The sequence below is a fragment of the Dreissena polymorpha genome, chromosome 3 (assembly GCF_020536995.1).
Source record: "Dreissena polymorpha isolate Duluth1 chromosome 3, UMN_Dpol_1.0, whole genome shotgun sequence".
Classification (NCBI taxonomy): domain Eukaryota; kingdom Metazoa; phylum Mollusca; class Bivalvia; order Myida; family Dreissenidae; genus Dreissena; species Dreissena polymorpha.
Window position 1 is genome coordinate 24,020,888 of NC_068357.1, and position 20,835 is coordinate 24,041,722.

The window sequence follows — 20,835 nt, forward strand, 5'->3', positions numbered from 1 at the left end:
AACCACTCAGCCTGATAATCTCAGGAATGTGGTCTCCTCAAGAGTCTCACCTGCACATCAACAATCTCGAACAGTTTTTCTAACTGTATCTCATTTCCAATCACATCTTCGGAACTCCTTTGTGATGGTGTCAACAGACAACACATAAGTTGTGGCTTACATCCAAGCAAAGGGGTGAACACACTCTCACTCCCTCCCTGTATCTGGAAATCAGGAATTTACTCATTCTTTGCAAGAGCCTCAACATCTCTCACTCACAAAATACATACCAGTTTGTCTCAACGCCCTGGCGGACAGTTTATCTCGCAACACCAGTTCCTTCCGTCGGAATTGACACTTCATCAGGAAGTGGCCAACCAGATTTTTCTCACGTTTGTTTATCCACTGTTCGACCTGTTTGCGATCATAGACAATCACAAACTTCTTCTGTACTTGAGTACAGTTTACAATCCAGCAGCGTAGGCGGTAGACGCTCTTTCGCTTGGGACCAACTGGACGATTACGCCTCTCTCGCCCATTCTAACTCAGAAATCAGGGTGATCTTTTGCCAAATCCTCCTTGGTGGCCCAGGAGATTCTGGTTCAACGACCTTCTCAGTATCCTGTGCGACTGTCCCAAGAAACTTCCTCACAGGTCAGATCTCCTATCTCATAGAGGCAGACTTCATGCGGATCCACACATGTTCCATTACACTTCTGGCCTTTATCCGACAATCCCTACAGAAGAAGCGTTTTTCTGTTAGGGCTTAAACCCTCCTTGCCACTGCAAGGAGAAAGTCCACCAGAACAGTCTACAATGCTCTCTGGAAGCTCTTCTCTGACTGGTGTATTTGAGGGCATTTGATCCCTTCAATCCCTCTGCTAGACGCATAGCGGATTTTCTCATCTATCTCTTTGATGATAAGAAACTTTCTCTTAGCTCCATCAAAGGATACAGATCTATGCTTTCGCATACCTTGGCTTTTCGTAAGTCATTACAAGTCTGTGCTGACCCAGCTATTTCAGAACTGTTCCGAGCCATGGAACTTTAAAGCCCTGTTTCTCGTTCCCTTACCCCTATATGGGATTTGGCTTGCGTTCTTTGGTGGCTTACTTAGGCTCCCTAATGAACCCCTTCAGCAGGCTTCTTTACAGTTCCTAACCTTGAAAACTGTTTTCCTTTTTACTATGGCTTCAGCCAAACGGAGAAGTGAAATTCATGCTCTTTCTGTCGAAGACGGCCATCTTCGTTGTGATCCGATGGCTCCGTCACTTTGTTGTGTCCGCCAGGATTCCTTGATAAATATCAACTGCCCTCTATGGCATCTAAATCCTTCAAGGTCCCAAGTCTTTCTAGAACTTGTAGACATGAAGATGAAGATAGACTCTTCTGCCCAGTCAGGGCTTTGAAGTTCTTCTTCGGCAGAGTTTAGTCCATTAGAGGTTCTCGCAAGAGACTCTTCATTCCTTAAAAAAAAGGGTGGGAGGGTGTGTCTGCAGCTTCTATTTCTAGTTGGGTAGCCTCAACTTAGAAAGGCTTACTATTCTCTCTCATCTAGGAATTCATCCCTTTTTGAGAGCAGACCGCATGAATTACGAGCTCTGTCAGCTTCGTGGGCGTATATTTATCACACCCCACTCTTTGACATGCTCCAAGATGATTTCTGGAGGAATCCGATCACCTTCTTCTCCTTTTATCTTTGTTCTCTGGAAAGCCAACAAGACAACTTGTATTTGTTGGGTCCTCTTATGGTTTCACAAATGGTAGTGTCTTCTACGACATAGACAAACTTCCTCTTATCCGAGAAGTCAAGTCAATACCGTACTAACGAAGATAAGCTGATAACCCTGGTTATGGGTTCTGCTATCATTAGCTGATTACCCTGGTATGGGTTCTGCTGTGATTGGGATTGGAGAGCTATTATGAACCTTCTCGCAGCAGCTTCAAATTCAGCTATTAGATAGCAGGTAACGTATTTATGACATTAAAACAATTTTTTTTAAGTAAAATTCATTTTAATTATTTAATACTTACCTGCTATTGGTGAGTCCCACCTCCCACCCCGCTCTTCAACTAATATTTTGGTATATATTGGAAGAAGAATGAGGTGTAGGGTATCTGTTTAGCTAGGTTATGTTACACTATGTTCCGCCCTAGTCTAAATTGCGGATATTAGGTGGCGGCTCCAGAAATTCCCGGATAGATAACCCACCTTTGGAGGTAGTAGCTATTAGATAGCAGGTAAGTTTTTATGCCCCCGGTAGGGTGGCATATAGCAGTTGAACTGTCCATCAGTAAGTATGTCAGTCTGTCCATCTTTGAAAAAAAACTTTAACGTTGGCCATAACTTTTGCAATATTGAAGATAGCAACTTGATATTTGGCATGCATGTGTATCTCATGAAGCTGCACATTTTGAGTGGTGGAAGTTCAAGGTCAAGGTCATCCTTCAAGGTCAAAGGTCAAAAAAAAAATATTTCAAAGTGGCGCAGTAGGGGGCATTGTGTTTCTGACGAACACATCTCTTGTTAATAATTAAAATGAATTTTACTTAAAAAAATTGTTTTAAATGCTAAGTTACTATTACAAGCAAATTTAAAATACACCATGAGATAATCAGCATTTGACTTGAATGGACTTTTTCGCATTTTTGCACATTGAAAATTTAACAAAAATTGTGATACATTTAAAAAAATAATGCATGCAGTATATTCAAACAATCAAAATAGCACTCCTGACTTAGAAATGTGTATAATATATTTGTTTGTTTATTTATAATTATAATAACCCATGTGCAAATGCACATGTAAACAAATAAGGGAATCTATCATTTTTACATGGACGTTTTTCTGCCATAATTATGAACTGAGCTAACACATTCCAAGCCATGCTAAAAAACAAATAAATGAACAGATGCATTTAGACCAGTATGAAATTGCATGTTGTTTCAATTTACATCACATGCCAAAATACTATGTTAACAAATGCAGCATCTCAGGCCTGATTGATTTCAAACACATTCAATACAAACATCACAAATTAATTTAAGTAAAAATTTGAACACACACTTAAAAACAATGTGTGTTGTTGATCATGCCACACATTGACTTACAATTGACATACAGCTGATATATATAGTATAAACTTGAAATTATTTAAAGTTCATGTTCTTCAGTGTTGTTCCAAATAATTGATTAAATCAAAATATTCTCTCCTTACAGTCTGACATCCCTGCTGATGGTATGGACCCCTACGGAGACCTGGATATTGGCCTGGTCAGGTTCTACTATGACATCTCCAGTAGACAGGCTATGTACCAGCTGGCTCACACCATCTGTAAATTCTTCTGTGGAAGTATGGGGCATATCTTAATAAACATGTAAGTTTTGGAGTGATGTTTTATGCCACTGAAAGGAGCTTCTAGGGTCATATACAGGGGGTTATCACATTGTCCCTCATTCAACTTAAATTGGAGAGTACCAATAAGTAATTTGTTTCTATTACAGACTTTTAGTTTAACCCTTTCCCACTTAGGAGCAAATTGAAAATGGCTATGTGCAAACAGCATAAAACCAGAACAGCATGCGAGTAACTCACAGCCTACGAGTTACTGGCAGTCTGTTAAAGTGTTATGCTGTTTACTATCAAAGGGTTGGAAATGAAGCCTTTTAAACTTGAATCCAGAAAGTCTTTTATTAAATCTTACTTTAGAAGTGACTACAAATGTGTCAAAATATGTATTTAAGTAGTTAAGGGTTAATAGACTTAAGAGTTAGGATTAGTTGTTTCAAAAATATTTTGTAAGTTGATTGCATAGAAAACCTACGGTTTATTGAGAAGTCTTGAGTCGATATCCTGGGTTGAACCAGTACTCTGTGTCTTTTGGGGAGACTTACCATAATGACTGGTCCGAATGTTTATGTGGACAACATCTAGGCCAAGTTTGAACTTTAGTCATGTTCATTTATGGGATCTACTTTAGGTGAAAAATGTAATTTTGTATCAGCCCGATTGGACTGCACAGATATCAACCCATGATTGGTCAATGCCAATGGTGACAGACGTGTATCTGCTGTGCTATTTCAGGGATACTGAGGAAGGTCGAACTTCTGGCAATTATTATGGGCCACTTCCTGCAGTCAGCTATCAGAAATCAAAAGAGGTAGGCTGGTATTTGTTTGCCAGTTGCTTTAGATATAAAAGGAAAATCACAACTTTGTAGCATTATTACATGTTTTTAGCTCACTTGAGCACGAAGCAATTATGGTGGTCACCCTATGTATGTCCTCAGTTATTGTGCGCTGTGAATTCTGCGTGTGTCGTCAACGTTTAGCTCATAGCTATGGAGGCCATTTTTTTATTGCAATCTTGATGTATCTGGGTCAGAATGTTAATCTTTACAATACCTTGAAAATATTGAGAAATAATCTTCCTTAATTGTGTCCAACAACAAGGTCACCAGGTAAAATCTTATAATATCCTTGTATTTACTCTGAAATGCAACATTTGTTATTCAATCTTGGTAAATCTTTGTCAGAATGTTAATCCTGACATCATCACGGCCAAGTTTTAATCTGGGTCATGTGTGGCTCCAAATAAGGTCACTAGTTAAATCTTAGAAAAACCTGTTAAAAATCTAAAGGTCTTATTTTTAAGCACAATTTTAATCAACTTTGTTCAGAATGGTTATCTTGACGATATCTATGCAAAGTTCATATTTAGGTCACTTGCATCTAAAAACTAGGTCACCTGGGGTCTGTTTCAATAAACATCGTAGTACACATTTACAATACGATGCATTTTTCAAAGATACATAATTGCTAAAGTCTATATCATATGATTATAAATTTTCAGTGCTTAATTAATTACATCTCAAGCGCCGTATATATTTGACGAGCATGGCGAGCTAGTTCATCTACTTATTAAGATTGCAAAATTATCTCGTAAGTTAAAATTGTCGTATGATCTTTTATGAAACGGCCCCCAGGTCAGTTTTTAGAAAAACTTTGTTGGCATTCTAAAAGGCCACATTTATTATTCAATCTTGATTAAACTTTGTCAGATTGTTTATTTTCATATGTATAGCCTAAGTTTTAATCTGGGTCACATGTGTCCGAAAATGGGGTGACAAAGTTAGATTTCAGAAAAAAATTGTTGTAATCTAGAGGCAAAATTAAATTATATGAATTTATTTGATTGTTGCAATCAATGTACTTTGTCCTTATGGTTTTACTTTTTTTCTCCTGTTATAGATGGAGTTACAGTGGATGTATTGCGTCCTCAGTTTTACATTAAAAAAAATTTCCCCTTATAGACAGATCGTTCATTCATGGGTGGGGACATAAAGACAGATAACGTGGCCTCTTTTCTGGATGGATTCATTGACGGAGAGCCTCTCTACCCTGATAGGTCAGAATTCCAGTCAATCATGGCGGAAAATATGGAAGAAGTAAAGGGAGGAGAGGAGCACCAGGTTTCAGATGAAATCATGGATACAGACTATGAGAATGGTAGATTTATTTAAGCCTTGCTCCATGAAAATATGGCTTTATGCATATGAACAGGCTTATCAGTTCTGACAATGTCCGCTTTGATCGAATTTTAAGTGTGAAGGATAACATTTTACATACATGCATTCAGTCCCTTTTTTCATAGCAAGGCTCATTGATTTAGTTTCTTGTTTTCAAGTCAGATTTTAGAAACAAATGTAAGTGGTTAAAGAAAAGGATTGTCAGATTAAATTGATGATACAGATTATAAGAATGGAAGATTTCTTTATATATTTTTAAAGATGTAGAATTTTGTTCTGAATGCAGACTTCAGTAGCTATGTTCATGTATACATACATCTGCCTTTTTGGTAGTTTCCTACAATGAAGGGCCTATGCTGTTGCAAAAATGGATTTCTCTTACAAACTTTGAAATATATTATATATTAGAAATGTGTTTTATACAGATTGTGCGTGAATCAAATAAAACACTTCACAATAAGATAAAGATAGAGCCTATATGAGACCTTTCAATGAAATATACCATTTATATCTATAGCCTATACTAAATGCATATCTGCATTCAAATAACATAAGGTAGATCATCAAATCCAGTTTCTGAAAGTTTATTTCAATGTAAAAAAAGGAAAAAATACTATTTTTAGTTAAACCATTTTTGCTGTATTTCCTTCACATATGACTCTTTTAAGGGTATCTCTTTCCTGTTAACCTTTTAAGTTGTTCTCTCTTAAAAGAACAAGACAACAGTGTGATTTGTGTTTTCCTCAGATGGATTATTAAAACATAAAAACAAAACTGGAAATGTTTTCTTCTGTTCTAGTTGAGAAACAAGACGATAAGATTGCCAATGCTGTAGAAAAGACCAGGAAGATTCCCATGTTGTTGGGGCTGGTTCCAGCTCTAACAGATAAAACCTTTTCCACTGTCGTGCAAGGAGCCAATTTAGCTGTTGTACTGTTCTACTTTCCTTGTAAGCTTTGTTTTCATGCTTGGAATAGAAAAAAATAAGTTTGTTGAAAAAAAGTACACACGGTGAAATTACCTCCATGACCCTAAATAATACTGTTGCGCACAAACATACATTGTAAAAAAATATTTGTTAGCAGTATAAAAAACCATCACAACTTGACTTCTTAAGAAAATCAGCAAATTACATATACATATTTATATTCCCATGACCAATAGGTAGTTCAGGCTCAATTGTTATCACTTTGTTCTGTCTGTCCCAAAACTTGGCATCATAAAAAGAACAATCTCTAAGAAACACATTGCAGAGTGTATGATTGTTTAAAAAGACTTGGTGCAAACATTTATGTTGTACCCTTCTGAATGTCACAACATCCTCTGATGGGCATGTAGCACTTGGCATAAATTCAAGTAGAGCTATGTCAAAATAACTTACTAAAAATGTTTGCTTACATGAGTTGGCCTGTTGCACATAAGCATCACATTGCTTCCTCCAAAGTCAATGTCATAATTCAGATCAAATGTCAAAATACAGGACATTATTGTCAAAAAGGACTTGTCTGCTCAATAATTTACAATGCCTGGAAGGAATTAAAAATAACTTATATTAATCTATATGAGTCAATTTATTGCATAAAAAGGAACAATAATGGGACCCTTCAATGCCAAAGTCATAATCAAAGTTAAGGTTTAACTTATTTTTTTCTCATCGCTCCATGGCAAAATCGTATATGAAACACCCAAGTACAAAATCACTAGTTTGTAGGTTACACTTTGAGATCAGAAGTCAAAATACAGCTCTGAGTGTTCATATGTAAAATGTGTAGAAAAGTGGTCTGAGGATATGAATCCCTATTAGTGCCGGCTCTAGTTACTGGATCCTGTCAGCACCAATCCATTGCCCATCAGAGGGTGTTGTGACATTCAGAAGGCCAGCTCTACAATGTGTTTGGAAGATATTGTTGTTTGCAGTTATGGTTTCAAATCCAATTGTGATTCATCTTATCAGTTGGTCTTTTCAGGGCTTTAATTATGTAGATATCAAATTATTCATGTGTGACTACAGAATGTAAACTATCTTGTTTTGGTATAAATATCCCATGACATAGATTGGTTATATTTGGGTCACACAGTTGGTCTGTTAGTCCACATATAATTGTATTAGTTTATGGAGTGAATACTTTCAAGTTTCCCAAGAAATTTGATTGAAACTTAACACATATCTTAAACATAGCATGAAGTGTACATATGCTAGGCATTTGTTCAATGTCAGGTAAGTTATTTTCCCTTGAACAAGGCTAAAATTGGTATTAGTCAATTTTGTGACAAGGCTGTAGTTAAGATGTGAGTTTCCATTATTAAATTTCCAGTTGATGCAGTAAGCAATGCTAATCTGCGGATGTTTGGTGAGGCGACAGACCTTTTGGGCCAACAGACGTCTTTCAAATTTGCGCGAGTCAACTGCTACGACTGGACAGATGTGTGTGCGCGTGCTGACATCACAATCTACCCCACCCTGCGTGTGTACAGGAGGGACCAGCCGTCCTGGGACTACCACGGGCCACAGGACGTACAGGCCATGTTTGCTACCATGAAATTGTAAGATTTGTTTTTAACATGATTTGAACATTTTTGTCGTTGGCAAGTTTGTTTTCAAAATTTTTATTGGGATGTAATCTGCCATTCATGCAAAAAACATTGCCATTTGGACATTTTGAAAAATGTCTTTGAAAAGAGATACATCATCTAGGTTCAAACATTTTGCACTGCATACAGTAAATAAAAGAACGTTTGACCGAACATGGAAAGGCAAGTTATAAGTGCTACTAAAAATGACCTGGAAAATGTTAAGCTCATCTGAGCACAATGTTCTCATGGTGAGCTTTTGTCTTTCGTGCATCATTCCTTGTGCAGCATCAACATTTACATTGGTAACACTCTATAGGCCACATTTATTGTCAAATTTTCATGAAACTTGGTAAGAACATGATTGTGTCTCAAAGATATCTTGGACAAATTTGTAAATGGTTCCTGTTGGTTTAAAAACATGGGGGGGGGCATTTTTTCCTATATGGTTATAGTAATACCTTGTTTACATTCTAGAAGTCACATTTATGGTTCAATCTTTATGAAACATGGTCATAACATTTGTTCTTATGATTGCTTAGCTGTCAGTTCGAAAATGGTAATAGTTTGTCAAAAACATGACCACCAGGGGTCAGGGCATTTTTCCTTATATGGCTAAAGTTACACATTGGTAACACTCTAGAAGTCACTTTTTAAGTGCAATTTAAAGGAAACTTAGTCATGACACTTGTTCTTATAGTCAGAAATTCTTTCAGTTAGTTAAAAAACATGGCCGCTGGGGTAGGGGGCAGTTTTCTTTATATGGCTATAGCAAAAACCTATTTGTGCTATTTTAACGACATTTAATGGCCAGTCTTCATGAAACTTGGTCAGAACTTTTGAAATCTCAGCTGAGATTGAAACTGGGTCATGTAAAATTAAACCAGGTCACTAGGTCGAAAAAAAACAACATGTTAATAATCTAGAAGTCATATTTTTGGTCCATTCTTCATGAATCAGCATGCACTTTTTCAGAATAGTCTAATTCCTTTGGGTTTCAGGTGAGCACTTTAGGGCCCATGGCTCTCTTCTTTATCAGTTTTTATGAAACATTTTCTTGGTTTCAGGCAGTGATATTTTTAACCAGGTTTTCGGAAGGAAAAAACTAGTTATAAGATTGGCGAATGTCAGCGGGCGGGTGGGCTGGCGACCGGGCTGGCGGGCGGACGGAACAAGCTTGTCCGGGCCATAACTTTGTTGTTAATTGCGAAATTTTAAAATCATTTGGCACATTCGTTCACCATCATTAGATGGTGTGTGGCGCAAAAGAATTACGTCGATATCTCCAAGCTCAAGGTCACACTTTGAGTTAAAAGGTCAAAAATGGCCATAAATGAACTTGTCCAGGCTATAACTATGTCATTCATTTTGAGATTTTAAAATAATTTGGCACATTTGTTCACCATCATTTGACGATGTGTCGCACAAAAGAATTAAGTCAATATTTCCAAGGTCAAAGTCGACACGACTATAATAGATTTATTTTGAAACAAAAGGGGTTAATTAAAAACAATCAGTTCAGTTTGAGTTGTCTCCCTTTATCAGACTTTTTTTTTCATATTGAAAACCTGGTTTTGTGACAATTTTGTCCCTTGTTCAAGTATTTATTGCAATAAATTAATGCATTACCTGTCCTGGTGGACAAAATCTTGACTACAACAACAATTCAAAATTTGTGCAAGTAACATTTATTGATTTGGTGTTTCATTTATATCATGACAATTTATAATCTCACACTATCATGATATCACAATTGTGTTGAGTATGCTTATGGAATTATTTATCTCCATTGATATTTCAGACTTGAGATGTCATCCCCTGTCTATGTTGAAAATGTTAACAAGGCATTGGAGTTCATTGCAGACAAGGGCATTAAGAAAGTCTCTCCTATGGGGGAGGTAACCAATATTACAGTGTTTGGACTCTTCAGAAAAGAAGATACTAAAGGTAATGACTTTTTTTTGATGGAGAATATGATCATATATGATTCAGAGTGTATTTACTCAGTTCAATGATTTGACTTCTACAAATGGTATAATCATCAGAAGAAAGCTTTAAGGAATCTATGTTATGTTGTTAAAAGATTCCCTATCCAACAATAAATGTACTTTTTTCTGTAAATCAGAATCATTCTCATTTGAAAGAAAAAAATATTGTATTTCATTTATCTAATAACATTAGTTTTATCTCTTAATTAACACAACCATTTTGTTGTTTTTATGGTATGAAGTTATTATGTTTCTTTTTCTTCATGCATAGAAATGGCAGTCTTCAAGCAGATGAGTGAAGAGTCAAGGGAGAGAATCCTATTTGCGTACACTGATATTCCACAATCAGCCTCCATGTGAGCTACTATTTGACTTTGTATGCCCCTGAAGGAAAGCATATAGTAGTAACACTATGGTTCCATGGTATTGTGTGCGGGGAGATGGTTGTCGTGTGTACACCGCTGTGTAACTTTTACATACCTTGGCAGATTTTATTATAACGTCAGATTATTATTCCTAATGAATTGGTAATGTGTGTCAAAAAACTCCATTCCCCCTCATCAAAGGTCATAGTTTAAGGTCTGTAAAGGTCTCTGTAACTTAAACATGCCTGATAATGATTTTTTGTTTCTGCTCTTTGACTTGCAAATGCAAGGGAGGATTTTAATATTACTTCATATTAATATTAGCTGTGACAAGGCATGCATGTCCCATGTTCCTTGGAGCATATTTAAGGTCACAGGTAAAAGTCAAAGGTTATGAACTTTCTTTCTTTTCTGTATTTTTACATGGATATGAAGGATTTTAATATTACTTTAAATTATAATTCCCTATAACCAGGTTAAGATCAATTTTTGTTCTACTCTTAAACTCTTGAGATTATTTTTGTTATTGCTATAAAATGAATGCAATTTAAATGCTCCTTAGCTAAATGTCAAGGTACAAGTCAAAGGTCAAAGTTAATGATTTTTTGTTCTGATATGTAACTTATTAATACCTCAGAGGATGTCAATATTATTCAGATCATTTATCTGAGCCACAACCTGATTTTGCTTTTTACCAGATTTGCCTACCATTCTTATAGATCTTCAGTAAAATGTTAAGGTTACAATGCAAGGTCACAGGTCATTAGCTTTAATGCCTGTTCTTTAACTTTTAATGCTAAGGATGACTTAATGTTGAACCAGTATTCCATGATAATCATGGGATATGTTATGAGCCATTCTGATGCTCCTAGGTGGAAGGTCAAGGTAACATTTCGGTAACGAATTCTTCTTCAAGTTTCATGGATTTTCATTTCTGATTTTAGCTTTTGTACTGTTTATTTATTGATGAACTTCCTCTTTCCTATTACAATACACATATACTGAGCGGGCTTTGTCACAATATGGCACACGCCTCGTTTTCTTTAAAATATCAAAATGTTATTTATTTCTATAATGTTCATTATTATGAACATATTTTGCTTCTTTTTATGTGTTCATTGTCATCTTTAAGTAGATAAAACAATTTAAAAAAAATGTTCTAGTCAGTCCATCACCATATCTCCATGGTAATACAAGGCAAACTGTGTAAATAAATGTTTTTCTTTTCAACATCCTATCAGAGCTGCTCAATTGAAAGTGAAGCTACCAGCCGTGGTCTTGAGCAAGTTTGATGATGATCTTCAACCGACTTCCATGTATGAGGGAAATTTTAACTTGAGTGAGTTAAAGATGTTTGTCCAGGATAACAAGCTGCCCAAGTTGGTAGGTGAAGGTCATTTGAGCTTTGATTGAATTATGACATGCAGTTTTGCTTGTTTAATAGTCAATGGATTTTCATTTGTAGGGATATGATACTTCTTTCCTATCCGTTTGAATGCTACATTCTATATACTAACAGTGCTTTAATTTGCAGTGTTTGGTTAAAATGTGGTTATTTGACTGAACATTTCCAACAGTTTGCTTGTGTACTTTCAAAAGAATGTTGAAACCTCAGTGAGAAATTATTGATATCTTTAAGAATGTTGCCATTTAAATTGAAGTTAGCTTTGTTTAAAGCTTTTTAGTTTAGCTTGATTGTATCAAAACCTTGCAGGGATACTTGAGTCACTTTCCTGGGTAAAACCAGTACTTGGTATCTTGTGTAAGAATCAAGAGAACACTCCTTGAGTGAGTGTTTTACTGGTGACCTGTCCGTTGCATGGACTCAAATTGATAACTGTTGTCATTGCACAAACTTTTTAGCAATGGCATACAAACCCTTTTCTTTTCTGCTGTTTTTTTAAGAGATAATTTTCTAATGCTTTGTTAATTAAGTTACTGATTTACTTTTTCCATTTAAATTAAAATAAATATTAACCATAAATTAATTTAATTCCTCATGCAGGGTGCTCTGACCCCGCTGATGTTCCCAGAGATCCGTCGTAAGTTCACCAGCATTGTTGTACTGTTCACGGATGGGACAGACAGGTGTCAGCAGCCCATGGACTCTGTGAGAGAGGTGGTGAAGGGAGAAAACTTCAGCAATGTGTCATTCAACATGATGGAAGTGTAAGTCTAAACTTGGGTCTGAGAGAGGGAATACATTTGTGTAATATCAAGCATACATTTCTGTGATATCATGCATACATTGGTATGAGTTCAAGCTTACTTTGGTGTGATATCAAGTACCGTAATTACTCTATGTTTTCGGACACTTAAATATAATTAATTTTTTTAGTGTCGGTAAACTTAGATACGAAAAATATTCACAAAATGCAGGTGTCTGAAAACTTAGCGTTGAAAATTGAAGTGCCTGAAAATAGCGTCAGTTGTATCAATGACTACCGGTAATTGCACGCGCTTGAAAAATACCATGCTGTATAGTATTTTACAGTTATATATGTTTGCACTGCATTTTAAATAATTTTAAAGGCTCTATAAAGGTGAAGATCCGTAATTATTAACCGATTTTTAAATATTTTTTCCGTATTTTATATATAAAGGTTATCAAAAAACAATATGTATATGCTATTGGACATTACCATAAAAATATTAGCAATGCAACATGTTTTGAGCTCAAAATACAGTGTCCTCCAAGTCAATTGTGTTTACAAACAATCAGTTTATTTACATCGCTGTTTACTCGAAAAAGTGAAAGTGAAAGTTACTCAGGTCACCAAAAATATATCGTTGATTTTCAATGTTTTCCGGTATCACTCACAAAGTATGTCTCTTCTAATAATGGTCAAAACGTTTGTAGTGATCTAATTAGTTACTTTTTGCTGGTAAAAAGTTGTTTTAAATAGAATTAAAAGTGAAGTTCTTTTGGCTATTTTAAGCATACGTCACCGCTTTGGGGCTACACAGCACGTTAGTTGCAAAGTTGTAAACATTTCTTCCAATTATAAAACGGGTATATCTTCAATTCTTCTTGACAACATTGCACCTCAGCTGTGTAATTAGCTTTTTTTATGCAAGAGTAACTGATATCCTGTAATAGTTAGGCAAGTTTATATGCATAATAATTGGATTTGTCACCTTTATAGGGCCTTTAAATGCTTAATTTATTTGACAGAAAGGTACTACAAGGTTGTACTTTGACCAACAAGTTCAAAGATGAGTATGTGATGTACCGATACTCGCAAGTATGAACCTGTAATTAACGCAGTAAAAAAGCAAACTATGAATTCTTTGTTTTTTCATTTCCGATAGTTGTTGTCTAACACCTTCCATTGTTCGTAAAACTTGCATTAGGTTGCATCACATTTTAAAGCCTTTAGTATTTGTAAGTTATTTTACTGAGAAGGGGTAGTACCATTGCGGTAGATAATTGAACTGTTAATGTGCACTATCCCTGGTAATTGTCGTAACGCTTATGCTATCGGGCGAAACAATTGTTTAATAAAGGTTTACAAGGTTATTTACCCAATAACGCAATTGTAATGGTCCGTTACCCTCAGGCATGCACCTGCCATGTTTTATGATGTTAATCTGGTTGTAAAACCCCATGATCGAAGCGTCATTAGATATCGAAAACAGGACCTAAATTTGGTAAAATAGCACTGTAAAAAATACTGTCCGAAAACATAGAGACATTAATTATGGACAAAAACTGGTGTGTCCGAAAATTAAGAGTCATGAAAAATAATTATTTTTGCTTAAAAAAAAGGTGTCTCAGAGTGTCCAAAAACATAGAGTAATTACGGTATACATTGGTGTGATATTAAGCATAAATTGATGTGATATCAAGCATACGTTGATGTGATATCAAGTATACATTGGTGTGATATCATGCATAAATTGGTGTGATATAAAGCATACATTGGTGTGAGTTCAAGCTTATTTTGGTGTGATATCAAGTATACATTAGTGTGATATCCAGCATACATTGGTGTGATATCAAGTATATATTGGTGTGCTATCAAGCATATATTGGGAGATATCAAGCATACATTGGTGTGATATAAAGCATATATTGGGCGATATCAAGCATAAATTAATGTGATATATATTGAATGTTGGTGGTATATATAAAATATGATGTCAGTTTTTTAAAGATGTGTCTCCAATATCAACCCACCATTTGGATAGATACAATGCCAGTATAGTTTTGGTCACCAGCGGATTATTGCAACATATAGGTCTCAATATTGATTTTATCAATCTCTGCCAAATTAATGTTGCATATAGAAAAGATGGGTTCCGGGGTGGACACGAATGGTAGTTTGACAAGTTAATAAAGTTGTCTCATGGAAGTAGTGAAAAAAATCTGTTTATATTTTTACCAATCAGCAAGGAATTACTACAAAAACCATTAAAGTAACATTACTACTCAAAATAAATGAAAATTTCGTACAATTGTTCGTAAAATTAACTTAACCAATTAAAAATAAGTGTTCCTTATGTCATTTGCTGAAATTTCAACGCCAGATGTGGTCTGGTAAAATAGATGTGTGTAGATACAAAATCCTTGTTTTTATTATTGTTTTGCATTTAATTCCATTTTAATTTCCCGCAACGATATCTTTTCATTTGACACATGAACACTAACATGGTGTTGGCGTGTCGTATGAATAGATATATTCGCAGGAAATTAAAATGGCATTAATTGTGTCACAAATAAATAAAAACGAGCATTTTGTATCTACACAAATCTATGTAATCATACCACATCTAGCGTTGAAATTGTGGCTATTGCTATAAGGAACACTGATTGTTTAAGTGTTAACTTTATTTTACGAAATTTCCGTTGATTTGGAGCGTGATAGAGACTTTAATTTGTTTGGAATTACCTTCAAAAACATATTGTTGACATTTAAGGCATTAATGGTCAAGGTATTCTAATACAATATAAATCATTTAGTTCCATTCACAAAACTGTCATGCTTAGTTTCCTTGAATTTTAATTTGCAACATCATTTTAGCATGCTGTTTATTATCATTAGGTATTTTTATATACAGTCAACAATCGATACTTTCAAAAGTTCTGGTCAAATTTGTTGGTATATTAATACATGTGCTTGTCTGCAAAATAATGTGTGTTCAATTATTAATGCTCATATGCAGTAGCAATTTGCACATTATTTTAAGCTATAAAAGAGAACATTTATAATTTACAATGTTAGTCATTTTGAATGAAAGTTTTAGGGACAACATTAGAAGAAAATCTTCTAGTAACTGTTGTGAAAATTGTATAAATGATTTTTAAGTCAAACTTTTAAGAATACATTACTATTAATATGTTTTGAAAAATGAATGCAATATGAAAAGTTACATTTTTAAATCTGGGTAAGTAACTTTTTGGTCAGGACAAATACAATTTACGGGTATTTGTACAACTTGACTAGTGAATTGAAAAGTGTAGGTCCATCTCTGTAGGCAACATTTCTTTAGTGAATACATTTTTAGGTCTGGTGCACTCTTATGTTTGCAACTCCAAGTTTAGAGTTTGTATTTATTTTCCTTAAACTTTTCAAAATATTTAGTTTAAAGCGCAACGGTGCATATTGTCAAGATTTTGGGATTGAGTTATTTGTAAGAAGTAATTGCCCTTTTTTAGCTCACCTGAGCACAATGTGCTAATGGTGAGTTTTTATTATTGCCTTTTGTCCATCGTTCGTTGTGCGGCATCAACGTTTGTCTTGTTAACACTCTAGAGGCCACATTCCTTTTCGGATCATCATGAATCTTGGTCAAAGATTTGTCCCAAATGATATCTTGGGCAAGTTTAAAAATGGTTCCGGTTGGTTGAAAAACATAGCCACCAGGGGCAGGGCATTTTCCTTATATGTCTATAAAAGGCTATAGTAAAACCTTGTTAGCACTCTAGATGCCACATTTATCATCTGATCTCTATGAAACTTGTTCAGAAGATTTGTCCCAATTATATCTTGGACGAGTTGGAAAATGGTTAAGGTTTGTTGAAAAACATGGCCACCAGGAGGCGGAGCATTTTTACTTATTTATAAGGCTTTACTTTAAACTTGTTACACTCTAAAAGTTGCATTTTTAGTCCAATCTTCATGAAACTTGGTCAGAACATATGTTCTAATGATATCTTGGATGAGTTTAAAAATGAATGTTGTGTGTTGGAAAACATGGCTGCCAGGGGGCTGGGCATTTTTATGTACCCCACCACTATAGTGGGGGACATATTGTTTTTGCCATGTCTGTTGGTATGTTTGTTTGTTTGTGTGTTTGCGTCAAACTTTAACATTTGCAATAACGTTTGAAGTATTGAAGATAGCAACCTTATATTTGGCATGCAAATGTATCTCATGGAGCTGCACATTTTGAGTGGTGAAAGGTCAAGGTTAAGGTCATCCTTCAAGGTCAAAGGTCAAATATTTGGGTCAAAATCGCTTATTTAATGTACACTTTTGCAACATTGAAGATAGCAACTTGATATTTGGCATGCATGTGTATCTCATAGAGCTGCACATTTTGAGTGGTGAAAGGTGAAGTTCAAGGTCATCCTTTAAGGTCAAAGGTCCTATATATTGGGACATAGTGTTTCACAAACACATCACTTGTTCCTTATGTGGCTATTGTAAAACCTTGTTAACACTGTACAGGCCACAGTTATTGTCCGAATATCATGAAAGAAAATTTGTCCCAATGATATCTTGGAAGAGTTTGAAAATGGTTTCAGTTTCTTGAAAACATTGCTGCCAGGGGGTGGGACATTAGTCCTTATATGGCCATATCAATCAAAGATTCTTCTGCTTATTTATACCAATTGTTTGACTGAGAATTTGTTCCGTTTTTTTTTTATTCGTTTATATAATATGAATATAGAATTGAATAGTAATTGTTATTGAAAATAACAATAAATACTCATTCTGTTTTAAAAATCATGCAGTACACTGTTCAATGTGTGTATCTTAATTTGTTCATTTATCCAAATAAATCATTTTAAATCCAGTTTCTATAAAAGAAATACAAAATGTATCTGTTTTCAGACCTGACAATATCAGTGCTGGGTACCAGGTGTTGAGTAAATACATTGTGGAACCAAGCGTCCCTCACATTGCCCTGGTCAACTTCCAAAAGGTAAGACAAAAAAAATGTTGTTCATAAGGGCATATACAACCAAATTACTTGTGTACAAACATGCTTTGTCAAGCTTTCAAAATTGTAATGTCTTCTTACTGGTATTATTGTCCCCTATCGGTAAAACTGGAGGGGACTTATGGTTGCGCTCCGTGTGTCAGTCAGTCAGTCAGTCTGTCACACTTTTCTCGATCCTGCGATAACTTTTAAAGTTTTTCATGTTTTTTCATGAAACTTGAAAAATGGATAGATGGCAACATGGAGATTATGCGCGTCATTTCATTTTGTTTTTAGTCAAGAATTCTGGTTGCTATGGCAACAAATAGACTAGAAATATTGCTGAAAATGGTGGAGTTTCACTGGTAGGGAACCATATGGCTTGACAATAGTCTTGTTTATAACATTGTATCTATGAGAGATGTGTTATTCTTAGATGGTTTTCATTTCTATGCATTTCATATTTTAACATTACTAAACAAATAGTTAATATAATGTATAGAAATAGCATTGAGACAATATTGACAAAAGTTGAACACAAGAAGTGACTGCATCACTTACTTGGTATGATAAACTTTTGATTCTTTCTTCATTCTCCCAGGCTATAGTCATCATAAAGGAATACGTTAGCTATTGTGTTGGCATTTGATAGTCAAGACAAATAAGATTGTTTGTGCTTGCATTTAATTATTCAGAAGTGAAAATGTTCTGGTTTTTTTGGCACAAACCTGTTGCATGTTAATGTTATGACTGAAACGAATACTTGGAGGTTTATTCATCAGCAAAAATTGGTATAATTAAACCTTGTTTGATTCTACCAAATCAACCTCCATCTTAATATTAGTCATTGGTAAAACATAAAGGCCAAACATTAAGCTTTAGTTGACAATAAAGCTGTACATAATAACGACTCTATTGTTGTTTTGTCACCTTCATTTTTACATAGCCTAAGGGTACCAATTCTCGAACTGAACCAATTCTCTTACGATTTTTATAAATGATAAAATTTACTCACGGTGGAATCGTTGGATGTGAAATCGGATCCTATTTTAAGTAAGTCGAAAATTAATACATTATATTGGCAAACTTCCAACTTGACAGCCTCTTCGTCGTGAACGCAACTGCAGACGAAGATTAATTGAACCAAGTAAAATTTTAATATTTGACCAGATAAATGTGTGGTTAATTATAAGTCATCAAAATGTTTTGTATTATAAGATTCTAACAATATGAGCGATGTTTTCATTCACCTTTAATGCTTTTTACTACCTTTCACTTTGTTTACAACTGTCAAAATAAGCGATTTCATTCTTGACCTTGCCCTGTTTTCTACTTTTATTTTAATGGATTAGGTTGCAAACAACTTAGTTGTTTAATGGTCAATTCGTACTGAAGCCAACTCGTAACTCGGTAACATTCAACCACATTTATTGAGAATCATTTTATTCATAAATATAATACATCTATTAAGATTTTCTTTTTATTTCTTTTAGACAAATGACACTAAGAAAATTAAATAAATACTCAGTGTGTTCTGTACAAGCAGTAGATATTGAAGTCCAAACAGGAAAATGTTTGTCCAAAGTATCAATTAGTATTAATCTTTTGTTTAAATGAACAAAATATATTAGTAATGATTATTCACGTCAGTTGCAATGTAAATACATTTATTTTACCAGTTTATGTGTGTGTTGTAAATGTCTGATGGCTTGCTTTATAAGTGAACGTTCGATAATTGGTTCCAAACAGGTTGCAAAATGTAAACAGAACCAACTTCATTTTACCAACGGTAAGGTCGAGTTATTAACGCTTGTTTTCTTTACATTTTATAGTTTCAGAAAGAGTAGTCTTTTACCTGAAATATCAGCTTAAATTAATTTAAAAAACTTGAAACAGTTTGACAAATTAAATAAAATCGGCAAAAAATCGTTCGAGAATTGGTACCCTGATGCTATTAACAGTATGGGAAAAATAAAAGTCAATATTATATACATTTTGGTGTTTATTTAATTACATCAAAGAGAGTAAAAGCCGATCACCAAAAATTTGAGCAGAATTTACAAACACAAGGTGTTCAACTTCTAACTGGTGTTTCATGATAAATTGTGCATGTGAGTTTGTACACAGCGAATTGAGATAATTCCATACTTGTGATAGTAAACTACTGTTCCAATATATATGAAGACACATTACAAAATGAATAATCTTATCTATTTGCCTAGACCCATTTAAGAACACATTAATCTGATAGAGCAATCTATTCGAGTACATCCTACCGATAGAGCAATCTAGCCAAGCATACATTAATCTGATTGTGCAATCTAATCAAGTACATATTGATCTCATAAAGCAATCTAATCAAGTACACATTAATCTGACTGTGCAATCTAATCAAGCGCACATTAATCTGATTGTGCAATCTAATCAAGTACACATTAATCAGATAGAGCAATCTAATCAAGTACAAATTAATCAGATAGAGAAATCTAATCAAGTACAAATTAATCCGATAGAGAAATCGTATCAAGCACACATTACTCTAATTGTGCAATCTAACCAAGCATACTTTTATCAGATAAAACAATCTAATCAAGTACACATTAATCCGATAAGTACAGTAGACTCTCTGTAAACCGGACGGTCTGGGGACCGGCCTGATCATCCGGTTTTCAGAGAGTTCTGGTTTACCAAGAGTATGCATATTGCCGAAATATACATTGTATGCATTGTGTACAAAATCATATAAGAATAAAACAAACCATATACATTTACATGTACCATGTGATAACTGTACTCATGTAAGGTTTATGTTTACAGCATTCTTCAAAAAAATTGTTTTTATTCGATTAATAGCAAAAAAAATTCCATACCGACTTGTTTTGATTAATCCCAAAGTGAGTGTGGTGCTTTATACATGTACATACGTGACATTTGTCATATAGGCGAGTGAGTCGTGTTCGAGTTCGCTATAAATAGCTCTGAATTAATTAAACCTCAAAGACAATTTTGACGGATAACGATTTGAGAAGGCTTGTAGATTTGAGACTATTACTGCTGAATATGTGTTTGACATTAATAAAAGGCAATGAATGAATTTGCAGACAGACAGATGGATGGATATTTAATGGTCATATTTCTCACAGTTTTATCTGACATGGCTATAAGATCTTTTAAACTACCCATGAAGATCACAAGAAAGTGATCGTCGCAACGGCATGCATTAATTTTGTAATTAAATTGTTTATCGTAAGCTT

The 20,835-nt window shown here is 34.7% G+C and overlaps 1 protein-coding gene across 1 annotated transcript in view; it reads left to right on the forward strand.

Moving 5' to 3' along the window:
- The window catches only part of LOC127872087 (thioredoxin domain-containing protein 16-like), a 38,350-nt gene extending 19,249 nt beyond the window's left edge, over window positions 1-19,101 (forward strand). The window contains exons 9-19 of the mRNA XM_052415417.1: window positions 3,200-3,357; window positions 4,065-4,140; window positions 5,293-5,488; window positions 6,308-6,457; window positions 7,824-8,052; window positions 9,881-10,026; window positions 10,339-10,423; window positions 11,674-11,815; window positions 12,438-12,601; window positions 17,494-17,584; window positions 19,075-19,101. Of these exons, the coding sequence (XP_052271377.1) occupies window positions 3,200-3,357; window positions 4,065-4,140; window positions 5,293-5,488; window positions 6,308-6,457; window positions 7,824-8,052; window positions 9,881-10,026; window positions 10,339-10,423; window positions 11,674-11,815; window positions 12,438-12,601; window positions 17,494-17,584; window positions 19,075-19,101 (1,464 nt within the window). The remainder of the gene's footprint in view (window positions 1-3,199; window positions 3,358-4,064; window positions 4,141-5,292; window positions 5,489-6,307; window positions 6,458-7,823; window positions 8,053-9,880; window positions 10,027-10,338; window positions 10,424-11,673; window positions 11,816-12,437; window positions 12,602-17,493; window positions 17,585-19,074) is intronic.
- The last annotated feature ends 1,734 nt before the right edge of the window (window positions 19,102-20,835 follow it).